Below are 12,566 nucleotides of genomic sequence, written 5' to 3'. Positions count from 1 at the left end.
CCGCAGTGGGTTTGTGATACTTTTATAGTCCGAGTGAGGAGGAGGGACAAAGATGTTATCCTTTGGAAAAAATAGATTTCCCAACTGCAGGGAGAGCGGGTGTGGGGGGGTACTTCTCCGCACTTCCGGGGCGCTGGGGGCGGGGGGCGGCCTCCAGGCGCTAAGTTATTCTGGTCTCTAGGCGCCTCTGCAGCTGGTGAGCTTTTTATAAACAGGACCAGCCCCGCCCCTCGTCTCCAGAGGAGGAATCAGGGAGATCAGAATTTTCCTGGGGCCACACGCCCCCTGCCGGGTGTGGAGAGTGGAGCTGGGGCGGACGGTAGCGCCCAGGAATCGAGGCCGAGGTCTTATTCTTCCGCGCCACCCCCCATTCTGACTTTTTCACATCAAGATCGTTGGGGGATAACGGGTCATCTTGGACCCCAGAGTCTCCATCTCTGAGTCTAGTTTTGCCAGGATGGTGGAGGGAGGACTCTCCATCCCCGTCTTTTAGCTCAGGAGTCCGGCAGGAGTACAGCATCTCCCACCCACCTCACTCCTTTATTGCAGGGTCTTTGAACCTCACTGTTCCCTACGTTGTCGTGTTTGTTTGTTTGTTTGTTTGTTTGTTTGTTTTAACCGCAGACTTTGCGAGATTAGGGGATAGGCTGTTTTCCTGCCCTACTTCGGCCATTTGGATTTTTCTTTGAATTTGACTTTGAATTTTTCTCTGGAAAATGGGGCGCAGGAAGGAGAGGGGTTCCCGGGGGTTCCCGGAGTGTCCGTCAGCCTCCTCTTTTCCGGAAATTGGTGGCAGAGGGTGGCTCTCTTGATCCCGATTTCTCCTTTCTTCATCTCAGAAGCAGGGTGGAGCATCTACTAGCCTGACCCCCTTCAGGGGTCTTGAGTGTGTTAGTCGCTCAATCGTGTCCAGTTCTTTGCGACCCCATGGACTATACAGCCCACCAGGCTCCTCTGTCCGTGGAATTATCCAGGCAAGAATACTGGAATGGGTAGCCATTCTCTTCGCCAGAGGATCTTCCCAACCCAGGGATCGAACCCAGGTCTTCCGCATTGCAGTCAAATTCTTTACCGTCTGAGCCACCAGGGTACATATCAGCAATGAGACAGGGTCTATCTTGATCCCTATTTCCGCTATTTTTTCTTTTATACTTATTTTGAACCCCGTAAATAGGAGATATGGAGCATTTTCTCGAACCTCGCTTCCTCTTTTCTGAAATTGGGAATAGGGGGAGTTTAATGAGCGGTCACAGCACCTTGGACTGAACGGGGACCTCCTGAGTCTGAGACCTGGGGTGCGTGGGGGCGGTGAAGGGGAACGCCCCCAGAAGACTCAGGCTCAGTTGAGGCCTCAACCTCTGGGCCCTTCAATCGCCCGGAAACCACCATTGGACAGGAGGGGGGGGTGGCAATCTTTGACTGGTTACTTGCCCCGTCGCTCGACCACTTAAGCCAGTGAGAAGGCGCTGCGAAGCCCCGCCTCCCTTATTCTGAAGAGAGGCGGAGCCAGCAAGCGATTCCTCCCCTCCTGCACCGCTTCTGCTAGCTACTGGATGAGCTCTCTGCGCCCCGCCCCGTTCTCGCGTCAATCTGCGCAAGAGCCCCGCCCCTCCCGGCTCTGCCTGCGACAGTAGACAGTATCTCCATCCGTGGCTCCGCCCTAGAATGGCATCACGGCCGTATCTGCATGTGAGGCCCCGCCCCGCCTTTTGCAGGACGTCACCGAGGACTGCAGGGGCCTCAGCCGCTGCCGCCGCCTCCGCTGCAGCGCAGCCCCACATCACCATACCGGGGGCCCCGTCACTTCACCGCCACTGCCAAAAAAGTCGCCGCCTCTAGGGTCGCCACAGCATCAGTGCAGAACAAGGTGAGCTCCCAGGCCTCCAGTTGCGCTTCCGCGCCGAGCACCTATATAACCTTCATTTGACTGGTGGTCTGGTTGGGATAGGGGACGAAGTTGGCCGGCCTTAAATGAGGCAGGAGGATGCGGCGGTCGGGAGCCTGGGGGGGAGGGCCTCGGCTCCCTCTACCTGCCGTGTCCTCACCCCCACCTCCATCCCTCCACCCCCGGCTCTGCGGTGGAGGGGGAGGGGAGATGAGGCGAGTGCCTTGCGGGAAGCTGTGCGCGCGGGAGGTTCTGCGTGCGCGTGCGCGTGGAGTGCACACGCGTGTGCGCGCCCGCCTGTGCAAGAGGGTCTATGTGTACCCTTGCTTGTTTACCAGGGTGTGCTCGTGCATACCCTGGGGATCCCGACCCAAGATTGTGAGTGTTACAGGCATGTGGAGGCAGACGCGTGGACTGCGCGTGTGCGTGCACAACAGTGTGCCTATGTGCACAGAGATGTGTGCCTGTGTGGGTGACGTGTACTGGGCTGCATGGGTGGAGGACGCATTGCGCACGGTGCATTTGCACATTTGTATATACATTTTGGCGTGCAGACAGGTGTCTGGCTCTTTCCCTTGCACCGAGCATGTCCCAGTGTGTGCCCTGCTGTGTGCACGTGAGCGTGTGCACGTCCCGTGCCTATCACGTGATATAGCTGTCACAGCTCGAGCTCTCCCAGCCTGGGAGTCTGGGAGAAGGACGGCAGACACGCGTCCCCGTGGTACAGTACACGCGTGTGCACGTGCGCCCGCGAGGCTCAGTTCTGAGGAACATGAATGATTGATGGGGGCGGGGGGGCCGGCCGCAGTTAGTCACCTCTCCTGGCGCAGCTGTAGGGCTTAGGTTACAACCGGGCCCGGGGCACAGGTCTGCTGGAGGGGGCTGCAAGGTGTCTCCATCCCCTTCGCTCTGAGGTCCTCCCCTGGAACCTCAGGCCTTTCAAGGTCACGGCCCGCCCTCTGCGGTGGGGCGCGCCGTTAGTACTGGGGCTCCTGATGGGATAAGAGTAATCTCCGTCTCTCGCTGGGAGCTCTCTAGCCTGAGCCTGGGCGTTTGGGGACGGAGAGGGATCCCTCACCTTCGCCTACGCCCCACACCCCCAGATGGCATCTGCCACAGACGCTCGCTATGGGCAGAAGGAATCTTCGGACCAGAACTTCGACTACATGTTCAAAATCCTCATCATCGGAAACAGCAGCGTGGGCAAGACATCTTTCCTCTTCCGCTATGCAGACGACTCCTTCACGCCTGCCTTTGTCAGCACTGTAGGCATCGACTTCAAGGTCAAGACCATCTACCGAAACGATAAGAGGATCAAGCTGCAGATCTGGGTGGGTCCAGCTGGGGGGCCTTCTGGCTCCATCACTCTCCCCCCACCAGGAACAGCAGCCCCAGCTCTGCCTATTTCTTTCCTGTCTAGATTCGCTCATTACACACTGGGCATTTATGAGGCGCTTACTGTGTACCAGGGGCTAGAGGCACAGAAGAGAGTGTGCCCTTTCTCCCATCAGTGCTCTCCAGGGGTGGGGAAGGGGTAAATGCTGGGTCCTGTCCTACCCCTGACATCATCAGATGCATTGCTTGCTTAGTGCCTCAGTTTCCCCATGTTCAAGTTCCTCCATGAGTGTCTGGATGAGGTTTCAGAGCGATCCTGACCCCTCAACCTCATTCCCTGGGCCAAGAGCAGGCTCCTCCACCAGGGTCTTCTGGCCACCTCCCTCAACACCTCTGGGTCCTAAAGGGATCTGATAAATCCCAAGCCAGAGCTGGTTGTCCCCTGCTCACAATCCTTCCATGGCTCCCACCTCACTTTTTTTTTTTTTCCACCTCACTCTTGGTAACACCTGCAACCTTCCCCTGGCTGAGGAGACCCTGCCTGGTCAGCCCCTTTTGGTGCCTCATTTCATCTGTCTCCCTCTGTCTCCAGCCTCTTCATTGTTCCTCAAATGTACCAGACCCAGTCCCACTTCAGGGCATTTGCCTAGACTTTCCTTCCCCTGACCCCCGTATGACTCCCTCCCTCATCCTGCAAGTTTTTAAATTGTCCCCCATCCCACACTGCCCATCCTTGCCTGGTTTTTTTTCTTCTCCTGTCTCATTACTTTCTGACAGTACATTTCCGTGATCTGAGGATGCATTTTCTTTCTTGTCCTGGGTTGATTCTGTTTCCTGCACAGAGCTGTCAGCTCCAAAAGGGCAGTGATTTGGGCCCATTTTGTTAATGACTGTGTCCTCAGTGCCCAGCACAGGGTGTGGCACAGGTCCCTATGTGTCGAATGAATGAAGGAATGATGCTATAGGTACCTTGGGATCACTGGTACTACCTTCCCTGGGACAGGCAGCTGACTCACCCTTCCTGACCCACTGTGCCTCTGGGCAAGCCCCTGCTCCTCTGAGCCTCAAGGGGGCTGGACCCCACCATCTCAGAGTTCATTCCCAGGCGGAAGAACTTCCATGTATCTCCGCTCTGACACCCCACCTCTCCTTCCCAGGACACAGCGGGTCAAGAGCGGTACCGGACCATCACGACAGCCTACTACCGAGGTGCCATGGGCTTCATCCTCATGTACGACATTACCAACGAGGAGTCCTTCAATGCTGTGCAGGACTGGTACGTGAGCCCCCACCTGCCCTCTTCTGAGCCAGGCTTCGTGTAAAGCCTGGGGTACAGGCCGAGATGAGAGAGTCCCAGCCCCTTGCCAAAAATGTAAATAACAATATTGGGGTCCCAGCTATGCTATAAATCTATAATCATTAAAACAATGTGGCATCAGCTCAAAATAACGGGAAAGAAAGATTTTAGGTAGGAAAATGAAACTATAAACATATAAAGGGAAAAAAAAACTGGGAGGGACAGAAAATATAAAGATAGCTTGTAAGTTTTGAAGGTATAAACATTTACATTTTCTGCTGAGAGTAATGATAAATTTTGAGAAAATGTTTGACTTTGTTCAAGAGGGAGAATTCTCTTCTGGGGGTGGGGGATCTGGGAAGGGTGGGAAAGACTTCTTGAAAGAGGGACTCTCAAGTTCAGGAACTGTGGGAGCAGGCCCCTGCAGAGAGAAGAGTGTTCCTGGCAGGACAAAGGCAGGAGAAGAGACTGAGCCTGCCCTCCTCAAAAATTAATGGGACAGGATTTCCCTGGTGGTTCAGTGGGCTTCCCTGGTGGCTCAGATGGTAAAGAATCTACCTGCAACGCAGGAGACCCAGGTTCCATCCCTGGGTCAGGAAGATCCCCTCCAGAAGGGAATAGCTACCTACTCCAGTATTTTTGCCTGGAGAATTCCATGGACAGAGGAGCCTGGTAGTCTGCAGTCCATGGGGTCACTAAAGAGTCAGACATGACTAAGCGACTTCACTTTCACTTTCCAGTGGCTAAGACTTTGCACTCCCAGTGACCACTTCTATCCCTGGTCAGGGAACTAGATCCCTCATCCTGCAAGAAGATCAAAGACCCCGTGTGCCGCAACTAAGACCTGGCATAGCCAAATAAATAAATATTAAAAATAGAGAATTAATGGGAGGTGGGGGCTTGAATAGGATGAGTGACAAGGAATTGGGGGAGAGGGTTGGTGCTCAGATTCTCCAAGCCCTAACCTTCCTCTGTCACCATCTCCTCCAGGTCAACCCAGATCAAGACCTACTCATGGGACAATGCCCAGGTGCTGCTGGTAGGGAACAAGTGTGACATGGAGGACGAGCGGGTGGTGTCATCGGAACGTGGTCGACAACTGGCAGACCACCTGGGTGAGTACCCAGTGACGCTGGACATCACAGGCTAGGAAAGGGACACTGAGGCCCTGAAAGGGGAAGACACACACCCAAGGTCTCACAGCTAAGCCAAGATGTGGCCTGGATTTGAATCCTGATAATTTATACTCTCGGCGAGCTGGCCTTTGATCCAAGGGCCATTTCAGGTGGGTCTTGAGGGATGTTTAGGAGTTCACTCTGCAAGAAGTTAATGATTCATTCTGATACTGTCACTGCCCAGACTAGTGCTGGATGTTGCTGGGTCCAAGAGGCCTCCAGATTTGTGAAAGGGAGGGATCTGGGCTGGCGGAACTAGCAGAGAGCCAGGCTCTGCCTGGCATAGGTAAGGCTTCCTGGAAACGGGGCATTGGAACTGGTATTTGAAGAAAAAGGGTAATCTTTCAGACAGAAGAAACAGTGTGACCGGATGTGGGAAAGATCTTTTTAGCAAATAGTTTTACATGACTGGAACATGGGGATCACTTGGAGGAAATATGGTTGATCATGCAAGACCTGAACTACAAGCTGGGGACTCAGACTCTTCAGAGGGCAGTAGGAAGCCTCAGAGTTTGTGTGAGCAGGAAAGGCCTGGATCTGTGTCAGATGCTGTCAGGACCAGGGCTGGGCCGGATGGTGGAAGCAAGGAATTAGCCCATCACCCTATTTATCATCGTAGCTATTTATTTATCGAGATGTCCCCCAGGGGCTTGGGCACCCCCTTGTTCCATGCAGGGGCTCTGGGGACAATGAGAAGAGGAGAATTTTAAGGTGAAGAAAGGAGTCCAGGAAATAAAGGCTGACTCAGTCCACTGGTGCTTCGCCATGGGACTTGTCTGTGCCTTTCACATGCATCTGGCACTGGGAAACTCCAGGTGTTACCTGTCCTCAGCAAAGTGTGTCTGGGCGTGGGGTCCAGCGTCCTCACCCCTCCCTTCCCTGACCACAGGGTTCGAGTTCTTTGAGGCAAGCGCCAAGGACAACATTAATGTCAAGCAGACCTTTGAGCGCCTTGTGGATGTCATCTGCGAGAAGATGTCTGAGTCATTGGACACGGCCGATCCCGCAGTCACGGGCGCCAAGCAGGGCCCACAGCTCACGGACCAGCAGGCGCCTCCGCATCAGGACTGCGCCTGCTGAGAGCCGCCCTGTCCCGCCCCGCCCCGCCCCGCCCCATCCTGGCCCCGCCCCTGCCCACCCCCTGGGCCTGAGCCAGGGCCCCTACTGGCCATGGGCTTGAGTCCCCTGCCCTGATTTAGCCCATCACCCTATTTATTATCGTAGCTATTTATTTATTTATTGGAGATGTCCCCCAGGGGCTCGGGCACCCCCCTCTTCCACGCCCCACCCTGTACATACAACCCTGTTCTCGCTCTGCAGTGGCGTGTCGTGGCCCCGTGAACTCACCGCTCACTCTTCCCTCCAGACCCCACCTTTTTATAAATTCACCCCCATCAACAGTTATCAGTTTTGAAGAGGGGGCCAGGTGACACCCCAGGGCAAGCTGGTCGGGTGATGGGAGGTAGCCAGCCTCCTGGCTGTGGCATGGTGGGTCCAGGCGGCTGCAGGCATCTCAACGTGGACCACTGGGTGGGTCAGAGCCAGGAAATGGCCCATCTGGCTCTTCACCCCCAAGGCTGTACCTTTTATGGGAGCAGGGTTGGGGGGCGGGGGGCTGCTGCAGATATGCACCACCCTGGGATACCACTCTCCACCAGACCTGTTCTGACGTCATGAGTGTCAAACATGCCCCCCAGCCCCCCAGGAGATGTCATGACAACACTACACACACCCAATAAAGTGAATGGATGACACAATGTCCCTATGAGCACCGGCCTGATAATGCTGGCTCTGTTCATCCACAAGATTTTCAATTACAAAGAGAATTTAATGGTACTTCCATACTCCATGACTAGAGGATAAGACTGGAGGCTCCAAATTCTGGGGCCTGGATCCAAGCGGATGGGCGATATCCCCCACCTTGGTCCCAGCGCCCAGCCTACAGCAGTGTTGAGGGCTTGGTGCTAGCTGGCTGGCTGAGACCCCAGAGCTGAGGATGGCCCATCATGAGTCACTTGAAGCTGTCCCAGAAAGGCTGAGGTACAACTGTCCATCTTCATGGTTGTATTCCAGAGGCAGAAACTGAGGCCTGGCAGTGGGCTTGGCAGGGGCAGCCCAAGCAGATGCCCGGAAGTCAGGGTGTGGCTAGGACTTGGCCTAGGAGTCGGTTCCCCTTTCTGCCCAGGCGGCTGGTCAGCGGCAGCTCAGTCAGTCTTGCCTTGCTGTCTGGCATCTGGGGGCTCAGTCTGTATGGTGCCCAGGGCCACACAGCCTGGGGGTGTCAGAGGGCCTGGGACCTGACCGCACAAGAGCATCTGGTTACATGTGCTGTTCACCCCCCTAGGCACCCCACTGAACCCTCCTCCAACCCCTTGGCACTGGGGTCAGCCTCGCTGGACAGTTGTGGGCTTGGTCCTCACCTCGTTGGTGATCAGCAACCTGCCCACCCACCACGGGGTGCAGGCAGGCTGTCAGGAAACAAAGGCTGACACAGGCAGCCCTCACCCTGAAGGGTAGTTGTACTGCCATTTGGGGCTCACACATGTGCCCCCCTCCCCCAGGAGTCCCCTGGGTGCTTGGTCCACCCACTGCGCTCACCCGGTATTTCAGGTAGGAGAGGTAGGTGTCCCACCCTAGCGTCAGGCCGTTGATGTAGGTGACTCGGAACTGGGGGGGCACGAAGAGGAAATTCACCAGCTGCGCAGCAGGCCACACACACCAGTCAGCCTATGGGGAGGGGCAGAATGTAGTGAGGGGCGGAGCCAGGAGGGACTTGGGTGGGGCCTGAAAGGAGGGTCAGAAGCGAGATGAAAGTGGGTGGAGGAGAAGGGATAGGCGGGGCCTGGGCAGGCATGCCCACCTTGTAGAATTCCCAGAACTTGTCCCGCAGCTCCTGACAGCTCTTGTCCAGGGTCTGGCCCTCCAGGCAGCCAAGGCCTAGGAAGAAAACCAAGAAATGAGAGTATCAGGGGCTGGGGAGTACGGAGTACAGTGGTAAAGCGGGTAGGGTAGGACCCATGAGGAACAGAGCTTCCCCAATGGCTCAGCAGGTGAAGAATCCACCTGCAGTGTAGGAGACACAGGAGACTCGGGTTTGATCCCTGGGTCAGGAAGATCCCCTGGAGGAGGAAATGGAAACCCACTCCAGTATTCTTGCTTGAAAAATCCCATGGGGAGGAGCCTGGAAGGCTACAGTCCACAGGGTCGCAAAGAGTCGGACACAACTGAGCAACTAATCACCACCCCAGGCAGCGGAACAGTGTCCCAAGCAGAGGAACCGGGACGTTTAAAGGCCTTGCAGTGGGAAGTGGGGCACAGCAGGGAGGCTGAAATGGGTGAACAAGAAGTGAGAGGTCTGTCCTGTATAAACTCGTACCCTGTGGGCGGTGACACACCCTTGCTGAGGCGGTTTTATTACCAGTCCTGTACCTTCCTTTACCTTTACAGATAATGAAACTGACCCTGGGTGGCAAGAAATGAACAGCTCTCCAGAGCCAAGGGTTAGGATGATTGTGCCCTGCCAACCTCAGTCTCACCTCCCCTTCCTCCAGCCTCAGGGCCTTTGCACCAGCTGTCCTCCCCCTCCACCCACCACCCCACCTCCCTCCCGGCCCGGTGGCTCCTTCTTCATGTCTCATCTCAGTGTCTTCTCCTTGGAGAGGTTCTCCCAACCATCATCTCAGACACTGTCTTCACCCTTCCTACACGTAGCACCACTGTCTGTGATTCTGCCATTCACACCTGACTTCATTGGGTCTGTCCAGTCACCACTGTACCCCAGCCTCCAGTCCCGGGCCACCCACACAGGAGGTGCATCGATAACACATCTCCAAGTTCTGGACACAAAACTGACTCTACCCCCCTGACCCCCTGATCCAGGAGGGACCAAGCCCAAGTTCACAGGACTCCTTACCCAAGAAGTACCAGACGCCAAGCATAGGAGAGGCCACCAGTTGGTCAATGAGGACCTTCTTGAGGACGTTTGGGAGGCCAGGGAAGCCGGATGCAGGGAACAGGCGGTCCAGCCAGAGATACCAATAGTGCAGGAAGGGGCCCATGCTGCAGCCGACTGCAAACATGCTCACTGTGGACAGTCCAAGAGTTAAGGGGGGCACGTGAGGCCAGCAACCTTCCCCCCAGTCCACTCCCTCCCTGGCTAAGACCTGGGTAAGCCTGACACCCTCCCAGGGCCGAACCGAATATTCTTCCAGTATCAGCCCCACCGCCAGGTACCATTCCAAGAGGTGCTTTTGCATCTTCCCTCACTCCCTCACTACCCTATCAAAGGATACCACCATCGCCCCGCTTTCCGAAGGAGGGAACAGAGGCACAGCTGACAGGGAAGTGTGGGACCAGGGTGCGACCCAAGCTGGCTGGCAGCCAGATGCTGTGCCTTTGACTACCCCAGGTGCAGCATATCGTGCTCAATGGTAAGTCTGTCAGTGCAAGAGAGAGGGTAGCAGATTAGGGGGTGGGCGAAGACCTGACCGTCAGGATGGCAGCGGACAGAAACCCTACGTATTGGAGATGAGATGAAGACTCGAGGGGGAAGGGACGCGGAGAACGGGGAGGGGGTGTCTAGGTTGCACGCTGAGGTAAAGGGTCTTGCCAGGAACTGAGGTCACCGGACATAGTCACGGAGCTCAGGTCGGGTTCACCGGTCTCCGGATCTGAAGACGGGGGCAAAGATCTGGGGTAAAAAGCCAGCAGCACCGGTCCCCTTACCTGAGCGCCGCGGGTCGAACTTCTGGCCGGGCCGGGCGCGAATCTCCCAGGTCTGACGCGCCCCATCCCCAGCCGCCATGAGAACGCCGCATCCCAGGGTGTTGGTGACGAGCAACGCACGGCCTTGGAACAGGGGCTGACCCGCAGCCCAAAGGCCGCGCAGCCAGCGCCAGCCGCCGGGCGGCATCGTCCGCCGGACACAGGAACCGGCACACCGGGCCGCCCCGCCCATGCCGGCCAATCCCAAGTCGCCGCCGAGTCCCGGTTACCCGCCCCGCGCGGTGGTACCCAATCGAACGCTGCCTTCGTGATTTGTATGCCCGCCCCAAATCGCTCCAGTCAATCGCCGACTTCTTCGAAGCCTCACACCTCCTTCCGCGCCTTACGGACCAATCACACAAGGCTTAGCGTCACACCGCGCACGCCAATTATTGACGTTCCACCCTCGTTTTCCCGCCCCCTTCTGCTCTGGCCTATGGGTAACCATCGTCACCCTCTTATTTGACCGCCCAGTACTTCACTGACCAATCACTGACTTTAAGATGGAAAAATCACAGCCTGTTTGTCCTGCCTCCCGTATTGAGATGGCCAATCTAAGGCCGTTACCGAGTTCTCCCGTGTAAATTGCCCTCAAGATTTCCAGATTCTCCTTCAATTCCTGAAAAGTAATGGCCACCAGGGCGGAAACCCAATCCCGCAGAGATTCGGGGACGTGGCCTCGGGGCTCCAGTTCTGCTGCGCGCGCAGGCTGCAGGGATTCCTGTCTGGACGTGACCTTGGTCCTGACTACTGCTGGGCGTCTGACCTAAGTTCCACAATAATGATAGTACTTAAGACGCTACGCACTGTTCTGGGCACATGACGTGCTTTAAGAAATCTGACAGCAACTTTGTGTTGCTGCAGTGATAATTATATCACCATATCACCTCCTATGTTCCTGTTAGGGGAAAAATCTGAGTTTCAATGGAAATCTATGCATTACTTACAAGAGCAGGGTGTCTGGAGCCTGTGGGCCGAATTCTGTCGCCACCTGTTTTGGTGAGGTTCAAGAGCTAAGAATTTTCTTAACTTTTTTTGATTGGTCGAAAAAAATCCAGGTACTGTTCTGGGACGTGGGAAAATTGTATGAAATTCCGATTTTCGAATCCATAAATAAAGATATATTGGAACACAGCCATGCCCATTTGTTTTTTTTTGTTGTCTACTCTCAACTACAATGAGGAGTTGCAACCAAGATTATATGGTCTACAAAAACTAAACTGTTTTACTCTTTACAAAAAAAAAATTTTTTTTTTTTTTTTTTTTGCTCTTTGTTAGAGGACACGCTTCAGTTTTCTGATTTTGATTCTATGGAAGATATTTAATAAACCGCATGGTTATAACTGAGAACACCAAAAAGTAATTCTTATTTATAAACATGCAAATGAATTCTGCCAAGTAAAGAGACACTCACCCCATTTTTTTTTTGGCCTTTATTTGCACGTTCATTTTATACTTCCTGTTCTGTCTCTTATTTGGAACTTCTTTGAAATGGTTTTAACACCTGACAAGTTCCCTTTATTAATAAAGTGAGTTAACAGTAGTTTTTAACACATGCTCATTTTTGTATCTGTATGAGAGGTGTGATTTTAACTTTTTGGGAAAAATGATCCTTCAAACACTTCCTATTGCAGTCAAGTACCTCATTCTGGTATTCCAGGCTCCAGATTTTACTGCATTTTGGTGGAAAACTTTCAAAATGGCTTAAAGAGGGGTAAGAGTCAAGTTATGGTTCACAAAACAGAGTCAGATAAACTTTTTCCATGAGAAAGTACATTTCATGGTAGCTGAAGCCCTGGCAACTCCAAATGAGTAAGAGAATTTTGCTATTTCTCTATTTTTCTCATTTCTGTTTTCCTTTCTCTAAATATGATTTTGATGCCTTTGAAACGGGAGGGAAGGGGGCATAGCACAATCTTTGAAAGAATGACATAGCCCAAGGACACAACATATACTGATTAGACCAAATGGGTTCAAGATGGTGGACAAGACAGCTTCTACTAGACCTTGAACCTCAGTATATGCTCACTATAACACATCACCCAGCTAAGTGACTGGAGAAGGCAATGGCACCCCACTCCAGTACTCTTGCCTAGAAAATCCCATAGAC

The 12,566-nt window shown here is 54.2% G+C and overlaps 2 protein-coding genes across 3 annotated transcripts; one reads left to right on the top strand and one right to left on the bottom strand.

Moving 5' to 3' along the window:
- Positions 1-1,283: 1,283 nt before the first annotated feature.
- Positions 1,284-7,451, top strand: RAB3A (RAB3A, member RAS oncogene family). The gene is made up of 5 exons (XM_005906713.3): positions 1,284-1,867; positions 2,989-3,216; positions 4,378-4,496; positions 5,508-5,632; positions 6,582-7,451. Exons 2-5 carry the CDS (start codon positions 2,989-2,991, stop codon positions 6,770-6,772), a joined length of 663 nt encoding a protein of 220 aa, XP_005906775.1. The 5' UTR covers positions 1,284-1,867; the 3' UTR covers positions 6,773-7,451.
- A 48-nt stretch (positions 7,452-7,499) lies between these two features.
- MPV17L2 (MPV17 mitochondrial inner membrane protein like 2) lies at positions 7,500-10,765 on the bottom strand. 2 transcript variants are annotated; one of them, XM_070373320.1, is made up of 6 exons: positions 10,418-10,765; positions 9,985-10,128; positions 9,606-9,776; positions 8,553-8,629; positions 8,291-8,419; positions 7,500-7,989 (listed from the first exon to the last, which is right to left on the bottom strand). In XM_070373320.1, exons 1-6 carry the CDS (start codon positions 10,647-10,649, stop codon positions 7,897-7,899), a joined length of 846 nt encoding a protein of 281 aa, XP_070229421.1. In that variant the 5' UTR covers positions 10,650-10,765; the 3' UTR covers positions 7,500-7,896. The 2 variants fall into 2 exon arrangements, with proteins under 2 accessions (XP_070229421.1, XP_005906776.2); XM_005906714.2 differs by lacking the exon at positions 9,985-10,128 and having other exon boundaries at positions 10,418-10,680.
- Between the last annotated feature and the right edge of the window lie 1,801 nt (positions 10,766-12,566).

This window comes from Bos mutus, chromosome 7 (assembly GCF_027580195.1).
Source record: "Bos mutus isolate GX-2022 chromosome 7, NWIPB_WYAK_1.1, whole genome shotgun sequence".
Classification (NCBI taxonomy): Eukaryota; Metazoa; Chordata; class Mammalia; order Artiodactyla; family Bovidae; genus Bos; species Bos mutus.
This window is presented reverse-complemented; position numbering and strand designations above follow the sequence as displayed.

Bases quoted from the DNA above. Each gene is read 5' to 3' on its own strand.
- RAB3A (XM_005906713.3), top strand. From the start codon at position 2,989: ATGGCATCTGCCACAGACGCTCGCTATGGGCAGAAGGAATCTTCGGAC. The intron at 3,217-4,377 runs GTGGGTCCAGCT...TCTCCTTCCCAG, and splicing joins GGATCAAGCTGCAGATCTGG to GACACAGCGGGTCAAGAGCG. The intron at 4,497-5,507 runs GTACGTGAGCCC...CATCTCCTCCAG, and splicing joins TTCAATGCTGTGCAGGACTG to GTCAACCCAGATCAAGACCT.
- MPV17L2 (XM_070373320.1), bottom strand. From the start codon at position 10,649: ATGGGCGGGGCGGCCCGGTGTGCCGGTTCCTGTGTCCGGCGGACGATG. The intron at 8,630-9,605 runs GTAAGGAGTCCT...TTTTCTTCCTAG, and splicing joins TGGCGTCTGGTACTTCTTGG to GCCTTGGCTGCCTGGAGGGC. The intron at 8,420-8,552 runs GTGGGCATGCCT...CCCTCCCCATAG, and splicing joins AGTTCTGGGAATTCTACAAG to GCTGACTGGTGTGTGTGGCC.